The following is a 27,030-nucleotide window of genomic DNA, read 5'->3' on the forward strand; positions in this document are numbered from 1 at the left end:
GCTGAAGAGGCAAGTGCACCGGCGTTGACATTTTAATTTGAAGGCTCTGGGGAGATTCTGTATGGAGGAATGGTCTCAGATTCCTTGCCATTATTCTCTACCGTCATCAGGCATTATAGGAGAACACTCACAGCTAATATCTTGGCAAAGGGAGGTAGCACAAAGTATTGACTAAAAGTGTGCCAATAATTGTGCCACAGATATATTTAACATGTTTTTTTTATAAACCAGGTTGTGTTAGCAATTGTTTGATATCCCTGAGAGCAGAGTATTGAGTATTTTTTTTTTTGCTCATATTTACCAAGGTTGCCATATAAGTAAAGGGCACTGAACACTACAGTTTTAAAAGTTTGGGGTCACTCAGCTGTTTTCATGCAAAACAAGGAAATTTCTAGCCACGCTAAAGGGTTTTTGATGATCAATTAACCTTTTAAACTTAAACTTGGATTGGCTAAGACAACGTGCCATTGGAACATGGGAGTGATTGCTGCTGATAAAGGGACTCTCTATGCTTAGGAAGATATTCCATTAAAAAACAATAGTCATTTATAGCATTAACAATGTCTACATTGTATTTCTGATCCATTGTGTGTTATTTTAATGGACACAATTTGTTTTTCTTTAAACACAAGAACATTTCTAAGTGACTTTAACAGTAATGTATATACTGTATATATAGTATATAAACATATAAACAGAGTATATATAAACTATTTTATACAAACACAAGACCAAGTAAAACTTTTAATACTAGTCAAATTCCATTGTTTAGGTCTTAGTTGCTAATTAGTGTAATGTAATAAGTCTTGCATTGTTAAGTGCATTTGAAGTGCTGTTCTGAACAGCTAGTGTTGACATATGATTGTGTTTAGCCTGCAACCAGTCAATAATAGTCTAGAGAAATTTAAACCTTCTGATATCACTTGTCACAACCGTTTCCTCAGAATAGAACAGACTGAGTTACCTCCATTCCTATCTACTTACTGCCTGTATATTTTCATCCAATATCTAAAAGGAAATTGTACCCATAGGTTATCTTTATCATACATTTAAAGGACACAAAGGACAATTTGCGGTCAAAATTCTAATTGAAGCATCATAGTAGAAGATATAATTTAGCATTTGTTAGTGGTATTCCTTTCTATGATACATTATCTTCAAAAATATATTAATGAAATATTTGGCGATATGGTATTATTATGATCACCTTCCTCGCACTACAAGTAAATTGGATATATGTATGGAGATGACCTTGTGATCATTAGGGGAATATTTACCAAAAAAAACAAGACTCCAAGATGGACACTTGCTCTAGTTCTTTTAAATTTGGCCTTAAAACCCTCACTGCCATCTGTCTGGTGGCCCCTCTTTTTATTATTTATCCTTTTTATAATTTATGAGCTCTTACTGTGTATCACACCCAGCCCTTTCACGGCTAAAAGTATTTTTACTTTATAATGTAAATATAAATTTAGCACAGGACTTCCTCCATAGAACAGAAGCCACACCAGACAAAAATATTATGGCATTTGCTCGATTATAAGACAACCACCCAAAATTTGAATATTAATTTAACAAAAAAAAAAGGAAAAAGTCTGAATATAAGACTACCCTATAGGAAAAAAGTTTTATTAGTATACTTTATAAAAATACAAAGTCTCAAATGCATTCTAGGACACCAGGTATAACACTTTTTGAATTCCTACCCATTTTTACATGGGATCCCTCATTTGCATATGCCTGTTACCTTATACTTTGCTTTTTGCATTGCAGACCATTGGAACTGTTTGAGCCAGGGTTTTTCTGTGCTATGGTTATCATAGATCTGTGTGTGTGTGTCCACAAATGTGCAAGATCAATGAGCACATGATTATATCTCGTGGATAAACGAGTAGTCAGTCACATAGTGTCTATAAGATCTTGGGGTTCTTATTTCTTTATCCAATTTGCGCATTCCTTTGCAATACTTTGGGGCTAATGTTTAGCACGCAATTCTGATACAAACTGGCAAAAGTCAACTAATTTCCCATTATTTTTGGCATTAGTTCAGTAACAACATGAAGAAATTTAGTTTTACATCATTTACTTATATAATCCCTCCACGCTCTAGGAGAAAAACACACCTATATTTAGGGTGCAATTAGACGGACATACCAATGTTTTTACTGCTACGGGAAGCTGTAACAGAAAAAACTGTTGTATGTAAAAGACTTTATATCTTTCATCCATCTAAACATTCTTTCTAGAAAGCAGATCTAAAAGATACATAGGAAACTTAATAAACAAAATTCTTAAATTTAATGAGGAGGAATTCTGCCAGGCCCAGTTTCTAAGAGGGAAGAAAGGGAAAAAATGTGTATGGGCCTCCAGGCTATGATTGCTCTCGAGGTCAGAGCTTGTCTTAGGTGCCACAGTGAGTTACATATTTCTTCTTGATGAATGAGGTATTTATTGGTAGCAATAAAATGAGTATTATTTTGTTTATAACAAGCTTTTTTTATTTAGGCTCAGAATGGGGAAGGTTAATGTTCTCCTTTTACACGATGTTCAATAAAAAGTAGTACATTGGGATTTAATGCATAAAAGCACTAAATAACACTGTATGCTATATGCATCATAGGCTTCATTCCTTAAACCTAGAATGTAACTCATGCTAAAATAGAGGTTAAACTTCTAAAAACTGTGACTGCTAAGAATGGAACTAGAACTCAATAAGTTGCTACTACTTTCCTGTGGACTTAACCAAAGAGTGCAACGCAAAGGAAGACATTAGTGCTGAGTAGCCTCAAGTTTTGCATGAGCTTGGCAACTGAAAGAAACAAATAATCACCTTACTGCTGCACTTGTGTGAATGTGTGGTGGGCCAAACTAGCATATCAACCCTGTTAACAAATACTCCAAGATTAAAGTAATCACCTGATCTGAGTATAGAATTGACTTCATAGACTGTTTAACTTCCTCTGCCCCAAGCATGTTTCATTAGTTAACTTCAATCTTGTAATGTATGAATCAAATAAGAAATTGAAGGTTGCTGGAGCGGTCAGGGCTTTATTCACAGAGCAGGATCACTGGAATGTCTACCATTACTAGTTAACCAGACATTTTGTTTTTCATAAGATGTTTTGTTATGTACACACATCAATGAGATATCAGCCAGTGTTATCCATGCATCATGTAAAAAAAACCCCAATATTACCACAATTCCTTCTCTGTAGGCCTAAGTGCGCCGATAGTTAAGCAGGACTTACCGTAATTGGCAAATTAGAGGTACATGGCCAATATGGAAAGTGGGGTTTGTACAAAACTATTATTAAACCAAGCTGCTTTCGTCTATTGTGGCACTTCTTTAAAAAGTTATACTCTAGACAAACAAATCAGAAAGCTAGCACCAACTGTAGAAACTCTACTGGAACACCAAGATGGCTTCACTAGCATTTACATTTCACTGTTGCAGTAATAAATTATGCCATATTGAAACAGCATTTGATCATTTTAGGAAAGCAATGCAACTGTAAATTGCCAAATTTTAAATTAAAGCAAGCAACATTTGCTGAGCAAGTCCTGCTAATTTACCTTAATTGGTGTTTTTTGCTGTGCAGGAATTGGGTTTTCTCTCCAGTTAAGTCCAGACACCAGTTCCAGATAATTAATTTGACCGTTGTTTTCCTTGTGCCTTTACAAAGCAAATATAGAATATGTTAATATGTACACATAGCATGTAAACAAAACAATTTCATATTGCACATGTAATTAAATATTTTATTGTGGACTTTGGCTTGGAACCAACTTTGAAATCAATGAACATCAGAAATGCCTGGTTTACAGTTTCATAATTTTAGTTATCTGATTCAAAGCAGAATGCTAACTATTTTAAAACTAAAAGCAGATGTGATTTTGTACAGTTGTTGCTTAGTACACTTATTTAGTTACATTTGTTGAAATGTTAAGTTTGGTACACTGTTGGGAGTCCTGTGTGTCTGCTTCACTTGCAATCCATCTAAAGTTTGTGTTGTGTTCTAGCTGGTTTGTTTTAAATTTTATTTTTTAAAATCTAAAAAAGAGAAAAGCCAGAACTCTTCAGTTCTAGTGTTATTGATTCCAATTCCATTTGGCTACTCAGTTATTTATTTATTTTTATCAGCTTTTCCAAACAGTGTGACATACAGGTTGAAAATCGCATTCTTATTGGCTACTCACAGTAGCGTAGCTAGTGGGGGGCGGCCTGCCCCGGGTGCCGCTTATCAGGGGGGTGCCACGGGCTAGGGTGACCACATGTCCCGGATTGCCCGGATCCCTGGCAGCCTCGTCACTTTTTTTTACGCGGAGGAGAGGGGCGCCTAGCAACTGCTCAGCGCCCCTCAGTCTCCTTCGCGAGGCCTCTAACTCCATCGCGGTGCCGGCATGTCCTGCTGAGCGCCGCAATATGACGTCATATTTCGGCGCTCAGCAGTGAAGCAGCGCAGCGGCAGAGCAGGAAGCAGCGGCAGAGCAGGAAGACGGAGGTGTCATGCTCCCACCGCAGGACTTCTGGATGGCAAGTCCAAAATCTTTAACTACAAAAGGGGAGAGGGGGTAGATAGTGAGAAGGGAGGGGGTAGATAGTTGGGGGGGTGGATAGTGAGAAGGGAGGGAGAGGGGGTAGATAGTGAGAAGGGAGTGAGATGGGGTAGATAGTGGGAGGGGGAGGGGGTAGATAGTGAGAAGCAAGGGAGAGGGGGTAGATAGTGAGACGCGAGTGAGAGGGGGTAGATAGTGAGAAAGAGGGTAGTACGTATATTGGAATAAATAAACAGTGAGAATGAGTGAGAAAATAAATGAATGTGTGGATGCATTGTGTGAATGAGCGAGAGAATGAATGAAAGTGTGGATGAATTGTCTGAATGAGGGAGAAAATTAATGAGTTTGGGAGAATGCATTAATGAATGTGTAAATTTGTGCGAATGAGTGAGAGAATGAATTATTGTGTGAATTAATTATGTGAATGAAAGTGAATTAGTGAGTGACTGTAAAAGTGTATGATAGATGTATAATTGATTTGTGAAAAGGCAAAGATGACACAAGCAGGATGTTTGAGCCTTGGGGACCAAGATGGCACAGGCCGGGCTGTTTGGGGATAAATTTGACTCATGCTGGGCTGGTTGGGGACAAAGATGGTAAGTCCTATGTGTGTAATCTGGGTGCTGGTCAGGTTCTATGTGGGCAGTGTGGACGCCAGGGCTGGCTTTGGGTTGTGCAACCTATTATCTATGCCTGTAGTTTTACCTTTTGCTATGTTTCCATACATTATTATTGTATACCCGCAAATACGGGATTTGTATGTCTGATTCTATGCCTCCAGTGCTGAGTTCACATGTGAACAATAATAATAACAATATTAATATATATATATGATTGCTAGCAGCAATCACACTCCTATCATGCCAAGTCAGCTAGTACATGCTGGAATCTGGGTATGCCTGGTCATGATAGGAGTGTGATTGCTGTTAATCATATATATATATATATATATATATATATATATATATATATTAATATTGTTATTGCATTTGTTGTCCTATTTTGCTGTGTTACTTACTATAAATAAAAGTGTGAGATTTTTTTTATGGTGGGGGGGTCATATTCGGTTTCGCACAGGTAAATGCTTCATTTTCGGTTTCAGTCCAGAATTTTCATTTCGGTGCATCCCTAAGCCAGACAATGGAGTGGTAGGCCTACACCACATCAATGTTTGACTTAGTATATAGTGATAGGAGTTATGCTTCACTATTATCAATGTCTGGCTCAATGTATAGTGATAGGTGTTAGCTGTACCACTGTCAATGTCTTCCTCAGTATATAGTGATAGGTGTTATGCTGTTCCCCCGTCAATGTCTGCCTCAGTATATAGTGATAGGTGTTATGCTGTACCACTGTCAATGTCTTCCTCAGTATATAGTGATAGGTGTTATGCTGTACCCCCGTCAATGTCTGCCTCAGTATATAGTGATAGGTGATATGCTGTACCACCATCATTGTCTGCCTCAGTATATAGTGATAGGTGTTATGCTGTACCCCCGTCAATGTCTGCCTCAGTATATAGTGATTGGTGTTATGCTGTACCACCATCATTGTCTGCCTCAGTATATATAGTGATAGGTGTTATGCTGTACCCCCGTCAATGTCTGCCTCAGTATATAGTGATAGGTGTTATGCTGTACCACTGTCAATGTCTTCCTCAGTATATAGTGATAGGTGTTATGCTGTACCACTGTCAATGTCTGCCTCAGTATATAGTGATAGGTGTAATGCTGTACCACTGTCAATGTTTGCCTCGGTATATAGTGATAGGTGTTATGCTGTACAACCGTCAATGTCTGCCTCAGTATATAATGATAACAGTAATGTTGTACCACCTTCAATGTCTGCACCAGTATATAATGATAGAAGCTATGCAGTTTTAAAGCGTTTGGGAGGGTGCCACATACAGGATCTGCCCCAGGTGCCAAATACTCTAGGTACGCCCCTGTGATAGTGCTTAATATGTACGATACATAATAACAAAGAAAAACCAATGCTCAGCACTCCCAAATGAAAAGTCAGCAGACAGCAACTGGGTAGCAGCTATCAGGTAAGCAAATAAGCAGCCTTTTTGAGAACTACCCCCACTCAGACTGATTAGTAAAAGAACTGGTCCATTAGAAACAGAAAATACCCAGTTATAAAATAATAAAAGAAAAATGCCTATGGAGATAAAATCAGCATCTGTAGGTTTGGCAAATATATGGTACATATATGATATTCTAAACTCTGGATGTTCCTTTATTCACAAAGGACAAGTATGAGATCTAAGACATAATCTGCAGAGGATACTGAATATATGAATAAAACTTTGTCTTATATCTAGGGACTGGATGTTACTCTTGAAGATAATGGGGTTTTTTTTCTCATTAACTGGGCTACTATATTTTTAGAGTAGAATGCAGAGTCACATAGAATGACCATTCTTCATCTGCTCTCCTAAACTTTCATAGAATTAAATATCTTGATAAATATTGTAAGTAGGGGAATTATTATTAAAAAAGTCAAATAGTTCTACTATTTAACAGAGAAACACAAGGTTTAGAAGGTCTGGCAGCCTATACCGATGTCCTGATCACGTACTGTAAATTAACTGGTCACTAAGCAGCCTGGCCCTTTAGTGTTAGGAGTAAATGTAAAAAAATCTGAATATACAGGCCATAAACTGAAGAATAAATGAGCACTGTTGAGAGATTTGTGAGGCCCATTTCTGTGTTTGTAAAATAACTCTCATTATGTTATCCTTTGCCACAGAACCTGAATCATGTCCATCAGCTGGGTAATTTGCTGTGGTTACTTTAGAAATCATCATCCAGCTCCCTACCTTAATTTTACTTAACTAGTTTACATTCTGTGCTTCCTCACTGTATATCAGATAGATTTGTTTTCAGTATCAAGTCCATTATGTTATTCAATAGCTTGTTTATTTTTCACTATAGGATGATTATTTTTCTGTGTCCATTCACTAAATACACCTCATTTTCTTGTTTCCATTTGGTATGTGAATTTTGATACACATGTGAAAACACTCTTAAAATCTCATTAGAAGTTTTGTGGCTTCAGTGTTCACATGGCAGCTAAAACCAGTGGTTTAACATGGTTCACAGAGAGGCAGCTGTTACAAGCTATGTTGCTCCTAGGTTCCTCTGTACCCCTTGCAGTCCTGGTCTGTTGTTGTCTAGCATGGAGAAGTGAGATCTGTGCCTCCAGCTTTATTAATCAGTTTTTCCTGTAAAGGGGAGACCTGGACAGGAACAGCACACATGAAGTGGAGTGTATATATTATAATACATATAATATATATTAGACTTGTGAATTCGAGTTCGTACAAATTTCAATTTTAATGAAATATCTCAAGTTCAGCAATCTGTATGAATCTCTGATAATGGGGAGGCACTCCTAACGAAACTAAAGAAAAAGAAGCAAAGAGCTCCGAATTTTCATTCTCATTCACTCTCTCATGCTCTTTTACACTTTCTCACACTCTCACTCTTTCTGTATGGCTCCATACCTTCTCAGTGGACTGCATCCGTGTACCTGTCTCCTTGCTGCACACCTCTCCTTCATTTCTTGCATCTTCTTGTTCTTCTGTCTTTATTTAGTCCAATGCTTCAAAAGGTATTGTTTCTTCCTTTGCTTCTCCGTGGACAATGGCCTGTACATGGCCTCCTGGTGAACTTCCGCAAAAGGGTGGAGAAACATCAGGGGAGAAGCTGTCCCGATGGTTCTGCCCTTTTGCAGAAGTCCACAGAGACGCATAAATAATACAGATAGATTCGTGGAGAAAGAGAGGTGCAAAAAAGATTCTCATTCTCAGCAAATCTGTCTTCATTATGCTGGCTTCCTGGTGAATTTCAGCAACTGTGGGAAACAGTGTGTCTGGAAACCATTTTGCTGAAGTTCACTGGAAGGCCATGTTCAGTTGTCCACAGAAAAGCGAACAAAGAAAGATTACCTTTTAAAGCAGCAGACAAAGAAAGAAGAGAGAAGAACAAGAAGGTGCAAGAGAAGAAGTAGAGCTGCACAGCAAAAAGATAGGGACACAGAAGCAGTCGGCTGAGAAGGCAGGGAGACATTTAGAGACAGCGCGAGAAAGAGGGAATGAGAGTGTGAGAGAGTGTGAAAGCGCATCAGAAAGGGAATGAGGGTGAGTAACAACAAATTTATTTTACGAACGTAAAAAGCGCTCCCATTTTCATCCGAACCAAAAAGGCAGGAAACAAAGGTCGTTGTCAGAACACAAATCTCTAATATATATAGACTGACTTGTGCCCTCTTCCTCCTCCATAGTCTAGTATCCTGGAGTTCTACCTGCAAAGGGTGCATAGTTGCAAGGTAACTATACCACAGAGGAGTGTGCCGGTTAAGCACATACAGCTGTAAAAGGAATGGACCAGTTTCAATGGAGATCTTCATAATCATCCCACTGAGGTATGGTCCACAGGGAGCCAGATCTACCAATAAAGCAATAAAGTGATCTGCCCTCCGTAAAACACAGGCATCAGGCTTTTGTGTGGCACATGTTCATTAAAGAGCTTATATTCCTATATGTCTCTGCAAATATGCCATCTGCACAGTAATCCTCTTTATGAGAAATTTATGTAATCCTAGAATCTGAACTACAAGACATAATACGCACATTACATATGCCTTAGATTCTGCTATCTAGCTTGAATGTGTGCATTTTACAGTAAGCCATATAACTCTGACTGACTAGCATTCATTATATTATCTTTCAAAGGGCAGCAGGAAAGCACCCTAGTGCTTTAGAGTCAGTAGCCTCCATCCCACTCTACCTCACAAAAGGTCACCAGCCAGCTCTGGATAACTGATTACACACATTCCAAAGCCAAATCTAAATGCTTGAGGCTTACTTTTGTATTATCACCCGAAGAAGATCGTCTGCCAAAGGAATCTTGAAGGCTTTGCAAATGGTTTTAGTTTCTTGGAAGGAAATCTTGCTATTCCTACAAACAACAGAGAGATTTTATTGTTTATTGTAATTACAAGAATAAAAAAAGACAGAACGCATCTCACAAATACTTAAAATGTCCTTGGGTTTTTAGTTTTGATTAGCAGCAATATTTCAACAATTAGCCTTTTTCTACACCGCTGCTATACAATTTTGTTTACAGTTTAAGAGGTTTTAACTTTATGAGTGTATGACTGCTCACTATCTATTTACAAGCGCCTAAGTGCTAGCCTGTCTGAACTAGGCAACTGTCTTGGGTTCCAAGCTGCAGGGGGTATATTTTTAATCTCAATGCCAAATACAAAGGATTGAAATTACTGTTTTTTTGGTGACACCAACAATGGAGCAATGGTCTTAAATCACTAACTCGAAGTGATAGAGTAGGATGTTCAACTTGTGTATGACAATGTTAATTTTGTCTGTCACCCTGTGTTACAACAATATACTGTTTTTTATGCCATTGAAGAAAATAAAACATGGAGGGGGATTTTTAAGAATCACTGAAGGGCCCTTCTGACCTTTCTAAACAATTTTGAACCATTACAAGGAGACAGAGGTCGCACGAGTCCCATTGCAGCTGCGACCGCTGTAGTTATGCCAGTGCCTATGGCACCTACTGGCACTCCTTAAATAAAATATAATGTACAGTAATGTAACAAGAAATAACACAGATACACTTGAAATCTATTTTTATCTGTGAGGCAAAAATAGATTATGTATGATTGCTAGGATTTTGAGGGACACTGAAATCAAACACCAACAACAAATACATTTTGCTTTACTTTTCACGATCGTTGTATTTAAATGCATCAGTAAGTCTACTGAAGTTCTCAAATGCCTTTTTCTTCAGTTGCTCCTGGGCCATGCCGAGCAGAAAGCTTAAATCAGCCTCTTGCATTTCTCTAACACTGTAATGGCGTCCTAGAGTCATGATTTCGTGTTCAGTAAGCTGTTTATTTGAAATGTCCACCAGCAGATTTCTATGAAGTGAAGAACAAGACAAACAAGCTGTAAATATAAATACCTTATAACATAGTTTATGATAGTATTTATACTATTAACATACACATTTTGATATACTTACAGAAATAAATTATAAAAATATCTTAATAAAAATACATTTTAGAGTCAAAGTTAGGGTTGCATGACAGTTGAGTCATGTATATAGACTGAAGAGCTGGTAGCTTATGAGACTAAATTAAGTGGCCATACTAGTTTAATTTTGCCAGTTTTGAAGGCTATACATTTATAAAAAGAAACCTTAAATATTTAGAAACCTATATGGCCCAGTCATGAACAAAAGGTTTGAATAATTGAGTCGATAGTAAGCAGGACAATATAGGGAGTAATTTGGAACATATATCATGACAAGACTAAATAAAGCAGTAGTGGGGGCCCTATGATATCTGTGGTGGGGAAATTATTTGCAAGTTTGCCAAGGATTACTATTCAGGAATACATTTTGTTCAACAATGTCATTAGTAAGAGTCAACTTGGTTTTATAAAGGACAGGAATTAACTAACTTAATTAGATTTCCTGAAGAGGTAAAAAATATAGACCATAGATTTTCTTTCAGAAAATGTGATCTATTTGGATTTGCTAAAGCATTTGATGCAATTCCTTATAACAGTTTACTGTACAAATTAAAAGTGATAGGCTTAGGCAACAATTTTGCATCTGGATTGAAAACTGTCCTAAAGATAGAGCGTAGAAAGTCTTTGTTAATAAAAACCAAACAAACTATATTGAACGTTGATAAATGCAAAGTTATGCATTTTAGAAAAAGAAATAAATGTGTGCATTTTGCCTAAAATGGGTTGTGTTAGGGAAATCATTAAATGAAAAGGACCTGGGAATAATTGTATACAATAAACATAGCAACAGTGTCCATTGTGAGTCAGCTGTTGCAAGGGCCAGTAAGATACTCTCATGTATAAAAAGAGATATTGCCTCACAGGAGGAAAATATAACTTTGCCTCTGTATAAGTCAATGGAAATACCCTACTCTGAATATCCAGTGCAGGTCTGGATGGGCTACAAAGTTAAAGGTGCCTTAATGAGATATAATAGCATTACAAAAATACATACAAGGACAATACCAAACATTCTCTTAAAAAAACCTTTCACTTAAAGCAATAAAGAGAGTTCTTTACAATACGAACAATAAAGGTGTGGAATTCACTTCTCACAGACATCGTACTATTAAATTCAATAGATACCTTTAAATATAGGCTAGATTGTTTTTTGAGCAAAGAAGAATCTACACGGATATAATTGGTTATAAGGATAGGATAAGTAATAAATTGTGAAAATTAGGTTAAGACAAATTAAATGTTTATTGACAATATATGTTGAATTCATTTTCAACTTAAATGTGTCATTAGGCATAGAACCTCACTTTTGATCATCCACGAGAAAAAAAATAGTCTCAAGCAATTGTTCAATCTGCTTTCTATTGTACGTAACCCCCTTATAATAAGAACAATAAAGGCCCCAAATAATGAAACAAAGTATTCAAGGACAAGGTTTCAACATTTTATGTTTTATTTTATTATTTACTATGTTTTAGTAACAAAGCAATGACAATAGTAATTGTTAGTGGTGGATTTAAAGATCCACCTGTTTAAAAGGCACCTCTGCTTAATGGGTGTTTACAGCTCTTCTGGCAATCAAAACATATTATTATACATAACAGCATATCATTATATAAAATTGCTTAGAGCTATGTTTTCCAAAATGTGGGCCATATGCAGTCTGTATGGGCAAATATTTAAATTATAACAGTGTATGCCTTTTTTATTTTATATTCATTCCCCGCCTTTCTTATATGTGTTAAGGCTTAGAAGCAGCTGGTGGCTACATCTGTGCCCCAAGCCAAATTTTCCTTATGCCATATTCAACAGGCACTTTATTACCATAAGCAGAGCATCACTGTGACAGATCCCTTAAATAGTTTAAGGCATGCTCACAGAAGTCATGGAATCACTAGATACGCATACCTAATATATCTGGCCATGTTAGTATGGTAAGAGCACAAAGATTTTATCGTAGGCACCAACTGATTCTTGTAACAGTGCTTATGAATATCATTATTTGTCAGGAGGTAACAATATTCGGAATTAAGTCACTTGTTTTCAACCAGGTATTTCAGATGTAATATACTAGTGCAAAAGGCACCAGCTGGTACGCTCCGATATCACTAAACTCAGACTTGTGTCCAGAGAATATTGCTGGTGATAACAGGATATATTATACCCCCTGGCTGTTATAAAGTGTTAACCATTGTAATATGGCTGTTAGTTTTGTCTATAAGTCTCACCTTTACTATTTTTACTAGGGTTGTATGTCATGCATGAGTTCGCTGTGAATACAAAGTACTCAATGGGGAAAAGTTATAAATATCCACCGAAAGGAAAAAAGCAAATAATTCTCCTGAGACAGTGATTTACAGTCGCAATATTTTTTTAGTCTGAACAAATTGTATGTTTCTGTGGATGATGGGTGAGAAACGTTCATATTTTTAGAATTACAACATTTGGGTGGTCTGTAAATCATTTAGTTATGCTTCAAATTGTTGGTTCAGAGAAGGCATGAAATAGCATGGCTTATAAAGAAAACCTGGATATGACTTCACGCCAACAGTAAATGAAACGCAAAAAAAAAAAAGTGCATTTATTTTCAGCACTTCCAGGTGCCCTTGTCCTGGTGGAAAGAAACAATGCTTCACGCTCTCTGTCCCTTAATCGTAGACTGGCGTGGAGTCATCTCATGGTTTTATATCTGCTATTGGCCAGTGGGTGCTTGCATTTTGGAAGTGGCAACAAGGTGGGAGCTGTTTTGTTTCTGTTATCGAGGAAACCTTGCTGCTTTGACACATGCTTGTCCTGAATGCTCTTATGTTTTAATTCTGTTTTCTAGCATCTATATATGTGCATGTTGATTCTTGAAAATACTGTTGCCTTCTTTGTGCCTTTTATTACATGTCATTAACATAACACAGTGTCGCAAGAATATTCTGTACGGAAGAATAAAAGTCACCTAATATATTTCTTAATGTTAATGCAGTACCATATTAGCAGACATGTTGTAGGAGAAGTTAGGGGGTCCTACTTGAGCCATCTAACACTGTAAAGGTAGTGGGGATATACTGGATTTGCAAGATAAGGCATATTGAGTGCTAGGTGCATAACTGATATATTATATACATTTCAGACATAAATATTCATAACTATAAATATTAATTCCCATAGAGTTTGTGGGAGTGAGTGTTATGGGACTGAGATGGTATCAAGAGCAAGAGTAATAGGAAAGGTATTTAGATAAGCTGATATGTATGGATAGATGCTTTCATAAATGTGTTTCTAAATGCGTTCAATATGTGCACAGACCTGGATGCAACTTTCACAGAACATGATGTTCAGTTCTATATTATCCATACACTTTTTCAACCTGACACTTGAGTGCTGTACAGTGTGATGTTTACAGAACTCTCTGGATGCCAGAAAAGCATAGAAAAAGAAAGCAGTATAACCAACTAAACTGCCTCTGTAAATGAGCTGAACTGAATTTAGATTAACTATACAATGGTCCATTGGAAAAAAAAAAGAATTAAGAAAAAGAATGTGAGGGCTATTCAAAAGAGCTGAATTGCCACCCAGAAGAGATGAAATTACCCAGCCAAATATTTCTAATGAAATAATGTTGCATGCATGTCACCACAGCTGACAACTTATGCCATATTTTTCTCACTGGCATTCTTGATTATGTCTGTAAGGTAGCGCTGAGATAATATACTTTTCTATATTTGCTTGTACTAGTGAAAATATAAATTTACATTTAAAAGAGATTATACATAAAAATTATAGATTGTGATTCAATGGTTAGTATTTAGTTAATTGACAGAAGAACACAAAGGTATTAATTATTACCTATTAGGCTTTTATTATCCTTTTTTTAAAGAAAAAAGGTTATGTGAATAGCAGAGAAACAGTAAAAATACTTTTAAAATGAAAGCTGAATCTATTACTGTTTTAGTCAATTAAAATAGAGGTAAAACTGAAATCATAGACACGGGCCAAAAAATGAACAAATTCAAATGAACTAAGGGTTGCCCAAATTCCCACATTTCTGTATTTCTCTTACATTTCATATAGGAACATTCATATAAAATTAATTTACTGTTTAAGACATCCTTTCAGGTGAGACCTGGAACTGAGACTGTTACATCAATTCAGTACAATGAGCTCAAATATAGATCTGAGATCTGAGAAAGCCAAACAGTATGTCAATGGGTTATAGATGGCGGACGAAAGTAGAAACATGTTGGATTCTCATCTTCCTCAATTAAATATTGATTCTGTTGTAACATCACAAGTAGGGCATTTATAACATTTTACAAATATATTGTTTCTGTTGGTAAGGATGATTATAAAAAAAATATTGTGCTAATTAAAATAAGTTTGTCTGTTAATTAGGGCTTGCCTGAATAGTAATGCGTTTGTCAGACAGTATATTCATCCTTCAGACACAAGTGTTAGTTGGTGGTCAAACATCTCAAACTGATGACATTTTGAACAAATATATTAAATGCAGAGCGCTACGTGTCAAACAACACGCAGACTCCCTTTATGGTTTTAGGAAGCACAGCTGTGAATATGATGATAATTCATTCAGCTTATGGCTTACTAAATCATTTTGATGGATGAAAGCTATCAGCACGGTCTTCTGCATAAAGAGATTTTGGAAACCAGAGAGTATCTAGTATAAAAATCCTGCTGCCTTTCAGCTAACTATGGAGTACAGGACTTTAAATGATGCCAAATGCATTTAATGAGCAATGAATAACAATAATAATAGTATATTGGCAAAATTAAGTTTCCCATTGTAGTCCATTGAACAATGTAATCAGAAACCAATGTTATTTGTTTTGTAACATATTTCACTTACAAAGGCAATTAAAGCTATACCATACCTGGAAAAGTTTTAGGCTACCCCCTTACATGATTCAGCCAGGACTACCCGCTGTTAGCATCCTGTTAGTGTTCATGTTGGTTGGCTCACAGCAAATCATATGTGAGAATAGTTTTATTCTAAAGGAACCTTGGCTTCTATAAAATGTACTATATGAAATAAAACAATTTAAAACAATAAAACAATCCTTGATATAAAGGACAGTACACTGTAAGTCTGATTAAGAAGCACATTTCATACCTGAACGTTTCATAAGCCATCTCATTGGTGTTTTGAGGATCTCTAGCTGCAAACTGTTCCTTGATTTCCCTAGATCTTGGCTCAGTGATACTTCTCAATTTACTTATAATGGCATTAATGTCAGCCATAGGGAACTAGAAATTAAAGATAAAAAAATTATTAATATTATTATTTATATATAACACCATCATATTCTGCATCTCTGTATAATACGTTAACAAGACATATAAAGTTGTGCAGCACATCTAAACAACTTAGACTTACAGAAACAAAAATGTGGAGAGGGTCAGGCTCAAACCATTTTATAAACTAGAAGATTACAATCTTTATCTACAATGCTGTTAATTTCTTACCATTCTGTACTCTTTAGTGAAACCTACCCGGCAGATCTGTTAAAACCTTAAAATAGATATTTTTAACAAGTTCTGCATTACGCGATATATAAGCTGGGTGACAATATTCTGCCCTTACTGGGGGTGCTTAAAGAAAATATACTGCAAGAAATCTTTGGAGTCTCATAAAATGTATATTTAATAAGCACCATATATTAAAGGGACAGTATACACCCGAATAGTATGGATCAATATAAAACGCAAAGCAAAATTAATAACATACAGTAGAATTATTACCTTTTTGGTATTTGAAAATAAAAAAAATATCTAGCATGTAATAGAAAATACACAAGTATTTCTTAGAAAGCTGTAACATATAAAGTTTGTGAAAGGAAGCATTGATGTAACATTTATATTCTATAGTGCTGTATGAACCGGAAGAACATATGGCAGCAGTTAGCTTAGCAGGAGCTCATTAACATGATGGGAGCCCCCAGCTATGCACAGTTAGGAAATGTACTACAAAATATGGAATAAAAGCGGATATCTACTGCTTGCAGCTGTATTTGAAGTTTAAACGGGAAGTCTCGTGGAAAATAAAAATGTCATTCTTTAAACATTAAAAGCAGTTCTGTATACAGAAATTTGAGTTAGCATCTACTGTGTAGAGTTAAAGTCTTAAGAAAAAAAATATATTTCTTCTTGAGCATAAAATGTAGTGCTTTATAAAGAAATATGGGTTAGCATCAACAAAACATGATTTTATTTAATTTGGCACCAATTAACTTCTTGTATCTATAGATTTCGAGGCTTCCATTGTAGGCAGTCAAGTGCTATTTTAAATGACTTTCCCTGCTTTAATAACACAGCAGGCTGATACTCATACTACTCTCATGTGCTTTAATATGCATTTTCTTCAGTGAGGCTGTCAGGGACAGTAAACTGTCCTTTTAAGTAAGACTGATAATACCAGATCTATGGTAGGAACCAGTTTTGAAATTACAGTGCTCTCCTTCTATATTGATATTATGCAAATTTGCACATTTTACCATCTGCCTTGATATAAGTTCATTGCATTAAATAGGTATGATGCCCTTTTCAATGAGCAAACTTTGGGGTTATCTAATGACCAGGTCTGGGATCCAACCCAACACTGTCCTGTAGCACCTCTGGCACATTAACCTGATGGATCATAAAAATGAGGGGGGCTTATAGGTTGGGCAGATTATATGCAATAAAAGTACTCTACACAAGGTAGCATCTTTGTTTATATTAAATTAATGCAAAACATACGACTGCTCAATTTAATTCTGACAAGATGTTTTCTGTAGTACTAAATGGGAATGCGGTGAAGCAATCCCCCATATTACCCCAGACAGAACCAGTAGCATTGCAGTGCACACAGTATTAGCCTACACCTACCCTCGACAAAAGCTGTGTTTCCTACACTCCTATTGTAATCTGATTTGGATAAAGTATTTCACTTATACAATTTCCAGAAGCATGTCTAAAAATCTTTCCATATCAAAACCAGACTGGAAAAAGAATTGGGTTTAAGCAGGATAAACTCATAAGGCAGTCAAATAATTTGATTAAGTGGCGGATATTCAATGGAAAGTCATCTCTACACATAAAAAAAAAAAGATGAAAAGAAATACAAAAGTTGTCAGTATTTCTTAGACCAGCTCTCCCCCCAGTGGTAGACTTGTGTGCTCGCTGTTGCTCTCATAAAATTGTTTTAAAGAACAACACAAAAACCCAGGTGAAGGAAATCACAGGAAATCCGTTATTAGTGGAGAAAATCAAAATAACTATGAAATTATGTTTAAAAGCACATGCAATAAAATAACCCTAAAAATGTATAACTGTGCCATTTTTCCCTGCAGCATGCTGAGCTGATACATGATGAACACCACAGTATTTACAGATTGACTGTTTAGGAGAACATCTGCAACAATATTCCTCAATATTGGTTTATTATTATGATCAAAATAAAAGATGTCAAAATAGCATAATCAAATCAGTTTTCTTTCCTGGCTGCTTGAATCAACAATGAGCAATTTAACAACATGGTGGAGATAACTTATTAGAAGGAATAATCATGCAGATCCTGAAAGCGGGAAGTTAAGGCATCTGCAAGGTGGGGTTCTAATATGTCTATATAGCTTATTTAAATGTGTTAACATAGCTACATTGTTTTATGTACTGTACTAAATTGTAAAATGTCAGGTTTGGTAAAAGTGACAGATACTAGAATGATTTACAAAGATGCAAGTGTAGGAAAATTATAAAACTGCATTATTAAACTTAACCCATAATGCCCAAAGTTTTGCCAGGGCACTGTAGGTATCCATAAAATTATTATTTCACTTTTAAGCTACTGTTCATTTTCAGAGTTTGGTAAACTATATTTCAACACATAATCGATACTCCCATAATCAACAGTATTGGGCAGGCTGTCCAAGAAAATCATGACTAAGGAAATGCCACCTCTCCTGTGGCACCAGCATTGTCCATCTCCAAAGAACATGCATAGTCTACCTGGTTTGAAGTTATGTGGTAATAGACATCACAATAGGTAACCAGCATGAACTATGTGAAAACTATTATGAGATGGGTGAGTTATGCCTGCAGTGTTATGTTGAAGAAGTTGAATATAAGGGACAATACAGTCTCATACTCCGGACCTACACTGGTCCACCTGGTATTTGCTTTAAATGAACCTTCACTGCCACTCATGCATGTGGACCAAAAACAATTTGTTTTATTCATTTTTGGTCCATTCGTTTTTTATGATTAATTTTGTTTCCTGCACTTTTCTTCAAAAACAAAATTTGTTACTCCCACTTTTCCTACTTTCTACAACAACCACTTCCTCTTCTCTGCTTCCCTTTTTCCGATTCTGCTTCACCTTCTGCACCTTCTGCTGCTCCATCTCCGATTCTTCTTCTCCTGCTCTGTCTTCACTTCTCCTTCTGCATTCGTCTCTTCTCTTTAGAGTATTTCTGCAATAGTGCGGTGTCTCCTCACTCACCAGAGGGACAACCACTCCCCCTCATTCCTCCAATGAAGAAAAGGTTGAATTTACACAAGCTGGTCCATACACACACATATACACACACTGCCCTCACTCACCCCTGCCTTTACACACACACCAGCTTACAAATACCTACACTGCTCTTACACACACCTGCCCATACACACACATATACACATACACTGCCCTTACACAAGCTGGTCCATACACACACATATACACACACTGCCCTTACACACTGCTGCCTTTAAACACACAAACACCATCTTACACCATCTTCTGGGCATTTTATTTCTGTCACACACATATACACATACACTGTCCTTACAATCCTTTCTCCCAAAGAAGACCTTTCTCATCTTCCATCCTCCATCCAGTTGTGGGAGTGCAGGGTCTGTCATTTCAGACTCATCAGCTATTGATGCAGAGCGCGGGGTACGACGTTATATCCCAGCGCTCGGCATCAATTGCTGGGGCGTAGTGATTAGGAAGCACGGAAGCCGAGGTCTGAAGTGACAGACCTCACGCTCCCTAATGTTGATCCGGTTAGAGGGGGATTGTGATCTCCCAAACCAGCCCTGCTCATCGGACACCTCTTTCCTAGACCAGCATTCATGAATTACAGCCCAGGGGAGGCAGCCTCTCCGCTCGCCCCATCCCTTATAGATACGCTGTTTTTTAAGGGCTTTGTGGTGAATCACATTGCTGGAAGCAGCGTGATTCACTATGGGGTATCTGGAATGCGAGGACCTTGGGCAGCTGTCCAGTGTGCCCATTCATTTGGATGGCAACCCTAATGTTGGGCTGGTTAGGAAGATCTGTGATCTCCCCAACCAATCCTGCAGGCTGTAGCTGCCCATCGGGTGGCTGTGCACACCCTTGTAGCTGCGCCGGAGTCAAGTGCCTCTCTTGTCTCACCCTTCCTACGGCCCTGAAACTATAAAGTAGATGTTTTTTTGCTCAGTTATTTATCCAGTTTCAACTAACTAATCTTAAAAAAAATATGTAAATGTCTTAAACAAAAACATATTTTGGATATTTTTTCAGTTGAAAGTCAACATTGATTTGACTATGCCAAACTTGTTAAAATCAAGCTGGTTGTTTGTGTGCATGCAGAAACACAACAAAGGAATTAGATTAGTTGTTTCTGGCTAGGAAAATGTATTAATAAACCATGGAATGTCACAGGAGGGTAAAGAATGGCTATTATTCTGGTATTCTGCCTGGCAATGTTTTATAGATTGTGAATATTTTAAGATGAAACATAAACTTCTCTTATCTTGCAAGGTTTGTAGCCAAGCTCAACTTCCAAATGATGTTTATTTCTGAGCATTTTTCTTCTGTCAGGCATAAGCCAATGTCAATGCTCTGTGTGTATGAATTACCGTGAAATAACGAAAGAATGCAGAGTAATGGCTTCTCCAGTTACTGGGTATTAGTTATGCAATGGCTAACAAAGCCACCTCCCCCCCAAAAAATCAGTGGCTCTACAAATTCCCCCTTTTTCAGAGTGTATGGGATATAGACAGGGCAAGTAATTAAATATTAAATCCTCTGTTTTCCTTATACCTACCTTTCTACTTGATAGAAAACTGCTGATAGTTGTGAACGTTGTCTACTTCACTTAAGCACAGATATTTGTTTTATTAGCACAGTAAATAGGCCAGTTGGACCCCTGGACCTGCCACCCTAGGCCTAGTTGGCCCAACCACGATCCGTCTCTGTTGACACCCATGCACATATGTGGCCAATTTGCCCCAACGTATTTGTTAACGCATGAAAACTCTACTATATGGTGTATATCCTACTATATGGGATGATGTTATTTAGGGTTATGTAATTGAACATCATATTAGTAGCTATTTTTGAGCAAGAATTAAGATCAAAATCCTGTTGCAGGAATTATTAGTAATCTTAAATTAATGTGGACATGCAAAAATGTTCCAAGGGTCTTTAGGCAAAAAGTAAGAAATGCATTACTAGTAGCTACTAAACAATAAGAAAACAAATTATTATTATTATCTTTTATTTATTAAGCGCCAACAGTTTACGCAGCGCAAAGTTAAGTAACATCTTACTCACCTCATTCACATTTTTTTCCATGTAATTGAAAACATATTCATCTGCGTCAACTAGAATCAAATTGTGGCCATTGAAAGTAACTCTGGCTCCAACAAAAAGGTCGTCTGCCTTAAAGTATTCTGACAGCTCACTCTTGAAAAGTTCTTGTCCAGGTTTCTTAATGCGACATCTTTCCAAAAATTTACCACCAAGTACTCCTAAAAAGGTTTTGAGTTATTGAGCTATTATTTATGTTAGTTTTTAGCAGAATCAACAAGTAAAAAACACATTTTGAGATTGGAGAATATACCCCATATTTTGGGGGTTCATTCATATATTATTGGTTCAGATGGAGGGAAGGGGTGTAAATTCAGAGCAAAAAAAAGCACTGTCAATCGAAAACAATGTACAAATTAAAAAACTTTAAAAGTTGGATGTTTTTGTTCCTGAGCAACCACAGAATGTCACAACGTTGCAAAACTATACATGTATTAGTTATATAATATATACTGTATATATTGATGCTAAAAAAGGCAGATACCATTATAATGGCATTTCTTAAAAGTACCCATAAAACCCTGAAACGGGGAACATGAAGGGAACTAGTATAATCTTAATTGTTTAATTAAAAATACATACTTGCTATTACATATGTGGTGCATGTGTGGAATTACAAGTTAGAATTGTAAAATAATATAGTACAGGCATCATGTTGTGCTTAATGTATTGATTTATGCTAATGTGTAGCCTATAATCATAACAAATGTATGGTAAGCCCGACTTTAATTTCTAAATATATGCAAATTATAAGTCTGTGGCAGTTACTATGGTGTATGTTGTATTCATGCCAGTATGATAATCAATTTTAACACATACCTTGTTTCTTTGCTATTTTATCCATCTACCGTGCAACGCTCTCCTCATTCTACAAAAGTCACAGCTAAAGTAAACTTAAAAAATGTATTTTATGCCTTCAGTGAATCATTATTATATCATTATCTTTATTTGCATTTATATTCCTTGTATTTAACAATAGAACAAGAGACAAAACCTTTAGTAGTTTTTACACCTACAGTAACTTTTGTAATTAGAATGTCAAAATCAGAATGTAAAACTCAATACTTAACCAAATAAAATATACACCAAGTCTGAATATGGCTAGACATTAATTTTGATTACCTGAGTTTCTTTGCGGTGGTTCAAAAACAGATATGGTGTCATCACACAAGAAATAGGATACAATGAACTTGCGATCCTCATCAATGGGATTGTTGGTGACAAGTTTTGCTACAAATCTGAGAACGTTGCTTTCAAGTCCATACCTAAAATAAATGTAGGACAATGAAATAGATTTTGATGCATAAATCTGAACATCTATCTATCTGAGATAATTTGGCAAAACAGGCCACAATAAGGCAGCTTCTTATGCTGCTCTCAGCTTCTTATACTGACCACCCATGATGTCAAAAATATGACATTAAATCATCCACTTACAAATTCGGAGTTAAAACCAGTTAGAAGTGGTTTATTTCTCAAAATCCATATCTTATTATTTTTCCCTTGCTCACTATCTTATCTTCTAGCTATTGACATGAAGGAGATACTAACAAAAATTGAAAATGTTTGGTGTAATGGATCTCAATTTTATGAACTTTAGCCCGACTCGTCCAGCCTTCAAGTTTATAAAGGATGCATACAGAAGTTGGTGGCACATAGTTACGTAGTACATAAGGTTGAAAACAGACCATGAAGTTCAACCCTTCTACCTAACCTTCCTACTCTTGATCCAAAAGAAGGCAAAAAACCCTAATTAAGCTACTTCGAATTCTGCCATCAGGGAAAAAAATTTGACTCCAAAAGGCAATCGGATTTCTCCTTGGATCAAGAAGCTCTAAAATATTAATTCTATTTATAGCCCTGTATGTCATGCCTTTCTAAGAAAATATACAGACCGCTTTTGAAGGCATCTAATGTATTTGATAACACCACCTCCCTAGGCAGTGAATTCCATACCTTCATTGTCCTTACTGTAAAGAATCCCTTCCTTTGTCGTCTATGAAATCTTCAATTTCAACCGAAATTTCACAAAACTCAATGCATAACCATACTTACATACTCCAACTTAACAGTTCCTCACTAACATTCCTACTCCTGCTCTTACCTATTCTTATGGTGCTTATCAACAAGGTTTTATACAATACCGCACATTTTCCCCTATTATTAAATGTCCACATCGTCTTTGCTCCCAGTGGAAAATCAGTTTACGCAAGCCACTTGCACTTGTCAATCACAAATAGTGTTCCAAATTAACCTGAGCAAAGTACTTCACTCATCACCTTAATAGTATTACAAAGAAGCTGTGAACACATTTTAAAATAACCAGAGGGATAAAAAAAAACCAATAAGAGTAATAAATATATTTATTTTCACTGCGTGTGAAAGGAACAATGTTAAAGCCGTTCAAAATGCAGGCTTGCATAGCTGACAATCCTCAGGAATGCCATTGTAGCGAAGGGTATGATATAACACTGCCATCAGGACTTCATTTATACAAGTATGTGCTCATACTTACACAAGTGCCTAATTATAAATATGACTGGCTATTTTCGCATTAGCAAAAGTGTGTAAACTTACCCTTGACAAGCATCTATGTAGCAAGGTGTCGCAAGCATTAGCAACAGTGGAAATATAAACCTAGAATCGTGTTAAAATAATGCATGTGCTATATGGTTTTTTTGGTCTTGGGAACTATTTAGTGTTAGCAAAAACAATAACCTTCTTTATGATTGCTTGTTGGAATCTTCCAAGTCTTTTACTTGGTTATAGTCACTGGAGAACTTCTAAGTTTTGTCTTTGTATATAAGCACTGGAATGGCTGATGTGTTGTGTCTGCTACCTGAAGTTTAAGAGGGTGCAATAACAGTAATAAGCCTAATATTTTGAAAATATTTTATAGAACACAATAAGTCAAAAAATAAATGTGAATTTAACCAATTGTATAATCTTAGGCCTTTTGTGTCAGGATGACGTCAGATACAATGCTGCTATTTGAAAGCTACCATAGAGAGAAAAAAACGTGTTTCATTAAACATGCTGCATTATGAGAGAATGGGCTCAATTCAATGACCTGACAAAACCTAAACTGGTCTCAACAGGGTAAAAAAAAACCACAGTAATTCAACGGTCCAACTAAATCTCATATAACGATCGTACATTCTACTGTACGACCACACAGAAAATGCTAAAAAACATAAAAATTCCCTTCAAGCATTGGAAAAGGGAAACTCCCTCCCTGATTGAGATACCCTCCAATGCTTGGCAACTAATTACCACGGGGAAAAAAATACGGCCAAAATTCAGAACCATACAATTTGAAAACATCTGAGAACTGTGAACGACTACCTTGCCAATGATGTTTAACCCTTTCAATGCTGACATGCTGTATACCATTAGATATCAACCACGCTGCTACTCCTGGACTACTAACACATTACTAAGCACGCTCAAACCTCACTTACAAGTCCAATCACGACTAAATGCACATATTTATCACCCTTATTTGACAACATCACAGTGCAAATACAAGTTTAAAACATTTCATATTATAAAAGATAAATGTAATGTTTATGGATGTAGTGTATGTATGCAAAGGTGTATTATGTGTAATTTACTGTGCAATGCTCTCCTCATGACAAATACTGTCAAATACCTCCACTGTCAACTCTCTCTCTAAAGGTACGCTCGCTAAGTACTAGGAGAGAAAGTTGTACGCTTTGCTGAATAGATGGGTTTTTAGTTCATGGCCACACAAAGAAACACCAAGCTTGTGATAGACTTGTTTCTGTATTTGGCATAACATTTCTTGGCTGTACCTAATTTGCAGGCATGCTAATTCACAATTTGCTACTGATACCTCTTTCAATACAATCTAGAGCGTAATTCCTCTTATGCCGGACTTGTATCGGACTATAACGGCCATAAAACTGAGCAAGTCCAGTAAGACAACTGCAATTTCTGATAAACATAGTATTGTGGTTTAAATAAAAATACAACATACCTGTCCTTTTCCATGAATTTCTTGAAATCTCGCTGTGGTGGTTTTGGCAAAAGCCCCATACAAGAACAAAGAGAATCTTCCTCTGAACCAAAGCCATTATATGGTGGGATTTTCTTCTCGACTCCTGGAGGTGGAGGAGCTTTGTACTGAACAGGGGTAAAGGTCTCTTTAAAAACAAAGAACAAGATCATTTCAACATTAATACATTGTTTTTGTAACACGAAAGGTATATTTTAACATTAAAATCTACACCAATGGTGTGTAACTAGAGAGGTTCAGAGTGAATAGTATTTGTTGAATAATTACATTAACATGTATGTACATTAACATGTAGATAAAACAATAATAGTCTTCTTCACTGAAGAAGCTCTGTACAATACAGCTGTCTACACTCGTCTCCCCAAGTTTGGCACATTTGCCATGGCATTCTGATGCGCTCCATCCTATACAGGAAGCCCCTCCATTATAAAAAAAAATTAAAAATCAGCACATCCATGTGCAAAAAGTTTCTTCTTTCTGGAACATATGTTCTCTCTCCCCCATTACTACCCTTCACACACAAACAGTCGCCTCTACTCTGGGAGCTGGGACCCTCTGAGCAAGCCTGACGGCAAAACGCATCAGGGCTCTTGTGCCGCGCTAGGGCTCCACCCATTTGGTGTATTTGTTTATACACAGTATATTTTAACAGTGTTTAATATTGTATATTTAATATTGTATTAAATCACCCTTTTATTGCATCTACCTGCCTCTTTTGTATTGTATTGTGCTACAGCAGTACCACCTTCTATTCCTTTTAAGCTCTTTCACCAATAGTACTCAATAAAACAATAATAAGCCTAGAATTTCCATAGTTTTCTATTTTCTTGCCCCTTTTCCCACCCTCACGCTATCCATCTTCCTTTTTTGTACCACTGTCATTTTCTTTCTCCCCAGTACACGCACTGTTTTCCTCTCCCATGTTTGATGACCTCTCCTCTAGGTCTATGCCCCAGCCCCTGTGCCCAATGTCTATTAATTCCACCCTCTATCTCCCTGCCTGTTCATCAGTCTATAACGACTGTACACCACACTCTTCCTGTTACCAGGTGCACAGAAATCAAACAACATTTTCAAGCAGGGTAATCTTTGTGCTGCACTGCCATTGCTGTGTTCCAGCGGAGGTCCTGTCTCAATTATCCAGATAGAAGACCTGCACTAGCTACTAGGTCAAAATGTTAGTCCAGAAAAAACATGGCCAAGCATGGAAACAAGTAGGAACATTGATTCTAAATATATTTAAAAGCAAATAATATAACCACCTAGATCCTTTATAAACATGATGAAACATGAATCTGTCAACAGTTTTTATTGCACAATTCTGCCACATCACCACCAAAAATGGTACTTTTCACGCTCAAGAGTTGAACTGGGGACTCTGAATCCCATTACAAGAAAAACACTGGGGGCTATATAAAATAAACTTGGTATAAAATATTCCAGTGTAATGAATACTTTAATTGAAAACATCAAATAAGGGCACATAAAAAGGAAATGGTTATATTAGCAATTTAGCATATAAAATCTGACCATCATGCAATGGATTTTTGCATACATTGAGCACAGCATAGCTACTTGTTGAAAATAAACCTTTCATTTTCTTTGAATAGTGAACTAATACGGAATGTACAACAGGGCTGTGCCACCTAGTGGCATTAGCGAAAGAATGAATGCAAATTTAACAGTAAAAGTCCAAGAAACAACTTTACCTTCAAAATAACAGTGTGAATGTTACATCAGTGGTTCAGTCATTTTCCAGAATGG

General features: G+C 36.6%; 2 protein-coding genes across 2 annotated transcripts in view; one reads left to right on the top strand and one right to left on the bottom strand.

The window, feature by feature from the left end:
- Nucleotides 1-27,030, top strand: part of LOC128475015 (amine oxidase [flavin-containing]-like) — a 275,083-nt gene that overhangs the window by 218,446 nt on the left and 29,607 nt on the right. The gene's annotated exons all lie outside the window — the stretch shown is intronic.
- EFHC2 (EF-hand domain containing 2) overlaps nucleotides 1-27,030 on the bottom strand; it is a 46,623-nt gene that overhangs the window by 1,707 nt on the left and 17,886 nt on the right. The window contains exons 8-14 of the mRNA XM_053457464.1: nucleotides 25,228-25,393; nucleotides 22,350-22,492; nucleotides 21,192-21,388; nucleotides 15,741-15,874; nucleotides 10,312-10,509; nucleotides 9,432-9,524; nucleotides 3,574-3,673 (exon numbers count right to left, since the gene is read on the bottom strand). Of these exons, the coding sequence (XP_053313439.1) occupies nucleotides 3,574-3,673; nucleotides 9,432-9,524; nucleotides 10,312-10,509; nucleotides 15,741-15,874; nucleotides 21,192-21,388; nucleotides 22,350-22,492; nucleotides 25,228-25,393 (1,031 nt within the window). The remainder of the gene's footprint in view (nucleotides 1-3,573; nucleotides 3,674-9,431; nucleotides 9,525-10,311; nucleotides 10,510-15,740; nucleotides 15,875-21,191; nucleotides 21,389-22,349; nucleotides 22,493-25,227; nucleotides 25,394-27,030) is intronic.

This window comes from Spea bombifrons, chromosome 2 (genome assembly GCF_027358695.1).
Source record: "Spea bombifrons isolate aSpeBom1 chromosome 2, aSpeBom1.2.pri, whole genome shotgun sequence".
In the NCBI taxonomy this organism is placed as follows: domain Eukaryota; kingdom Metazoa; phylum Chordata; class Amphibia; order Anura; family Pelobatidae; genus Spea; species Spea bombifrons.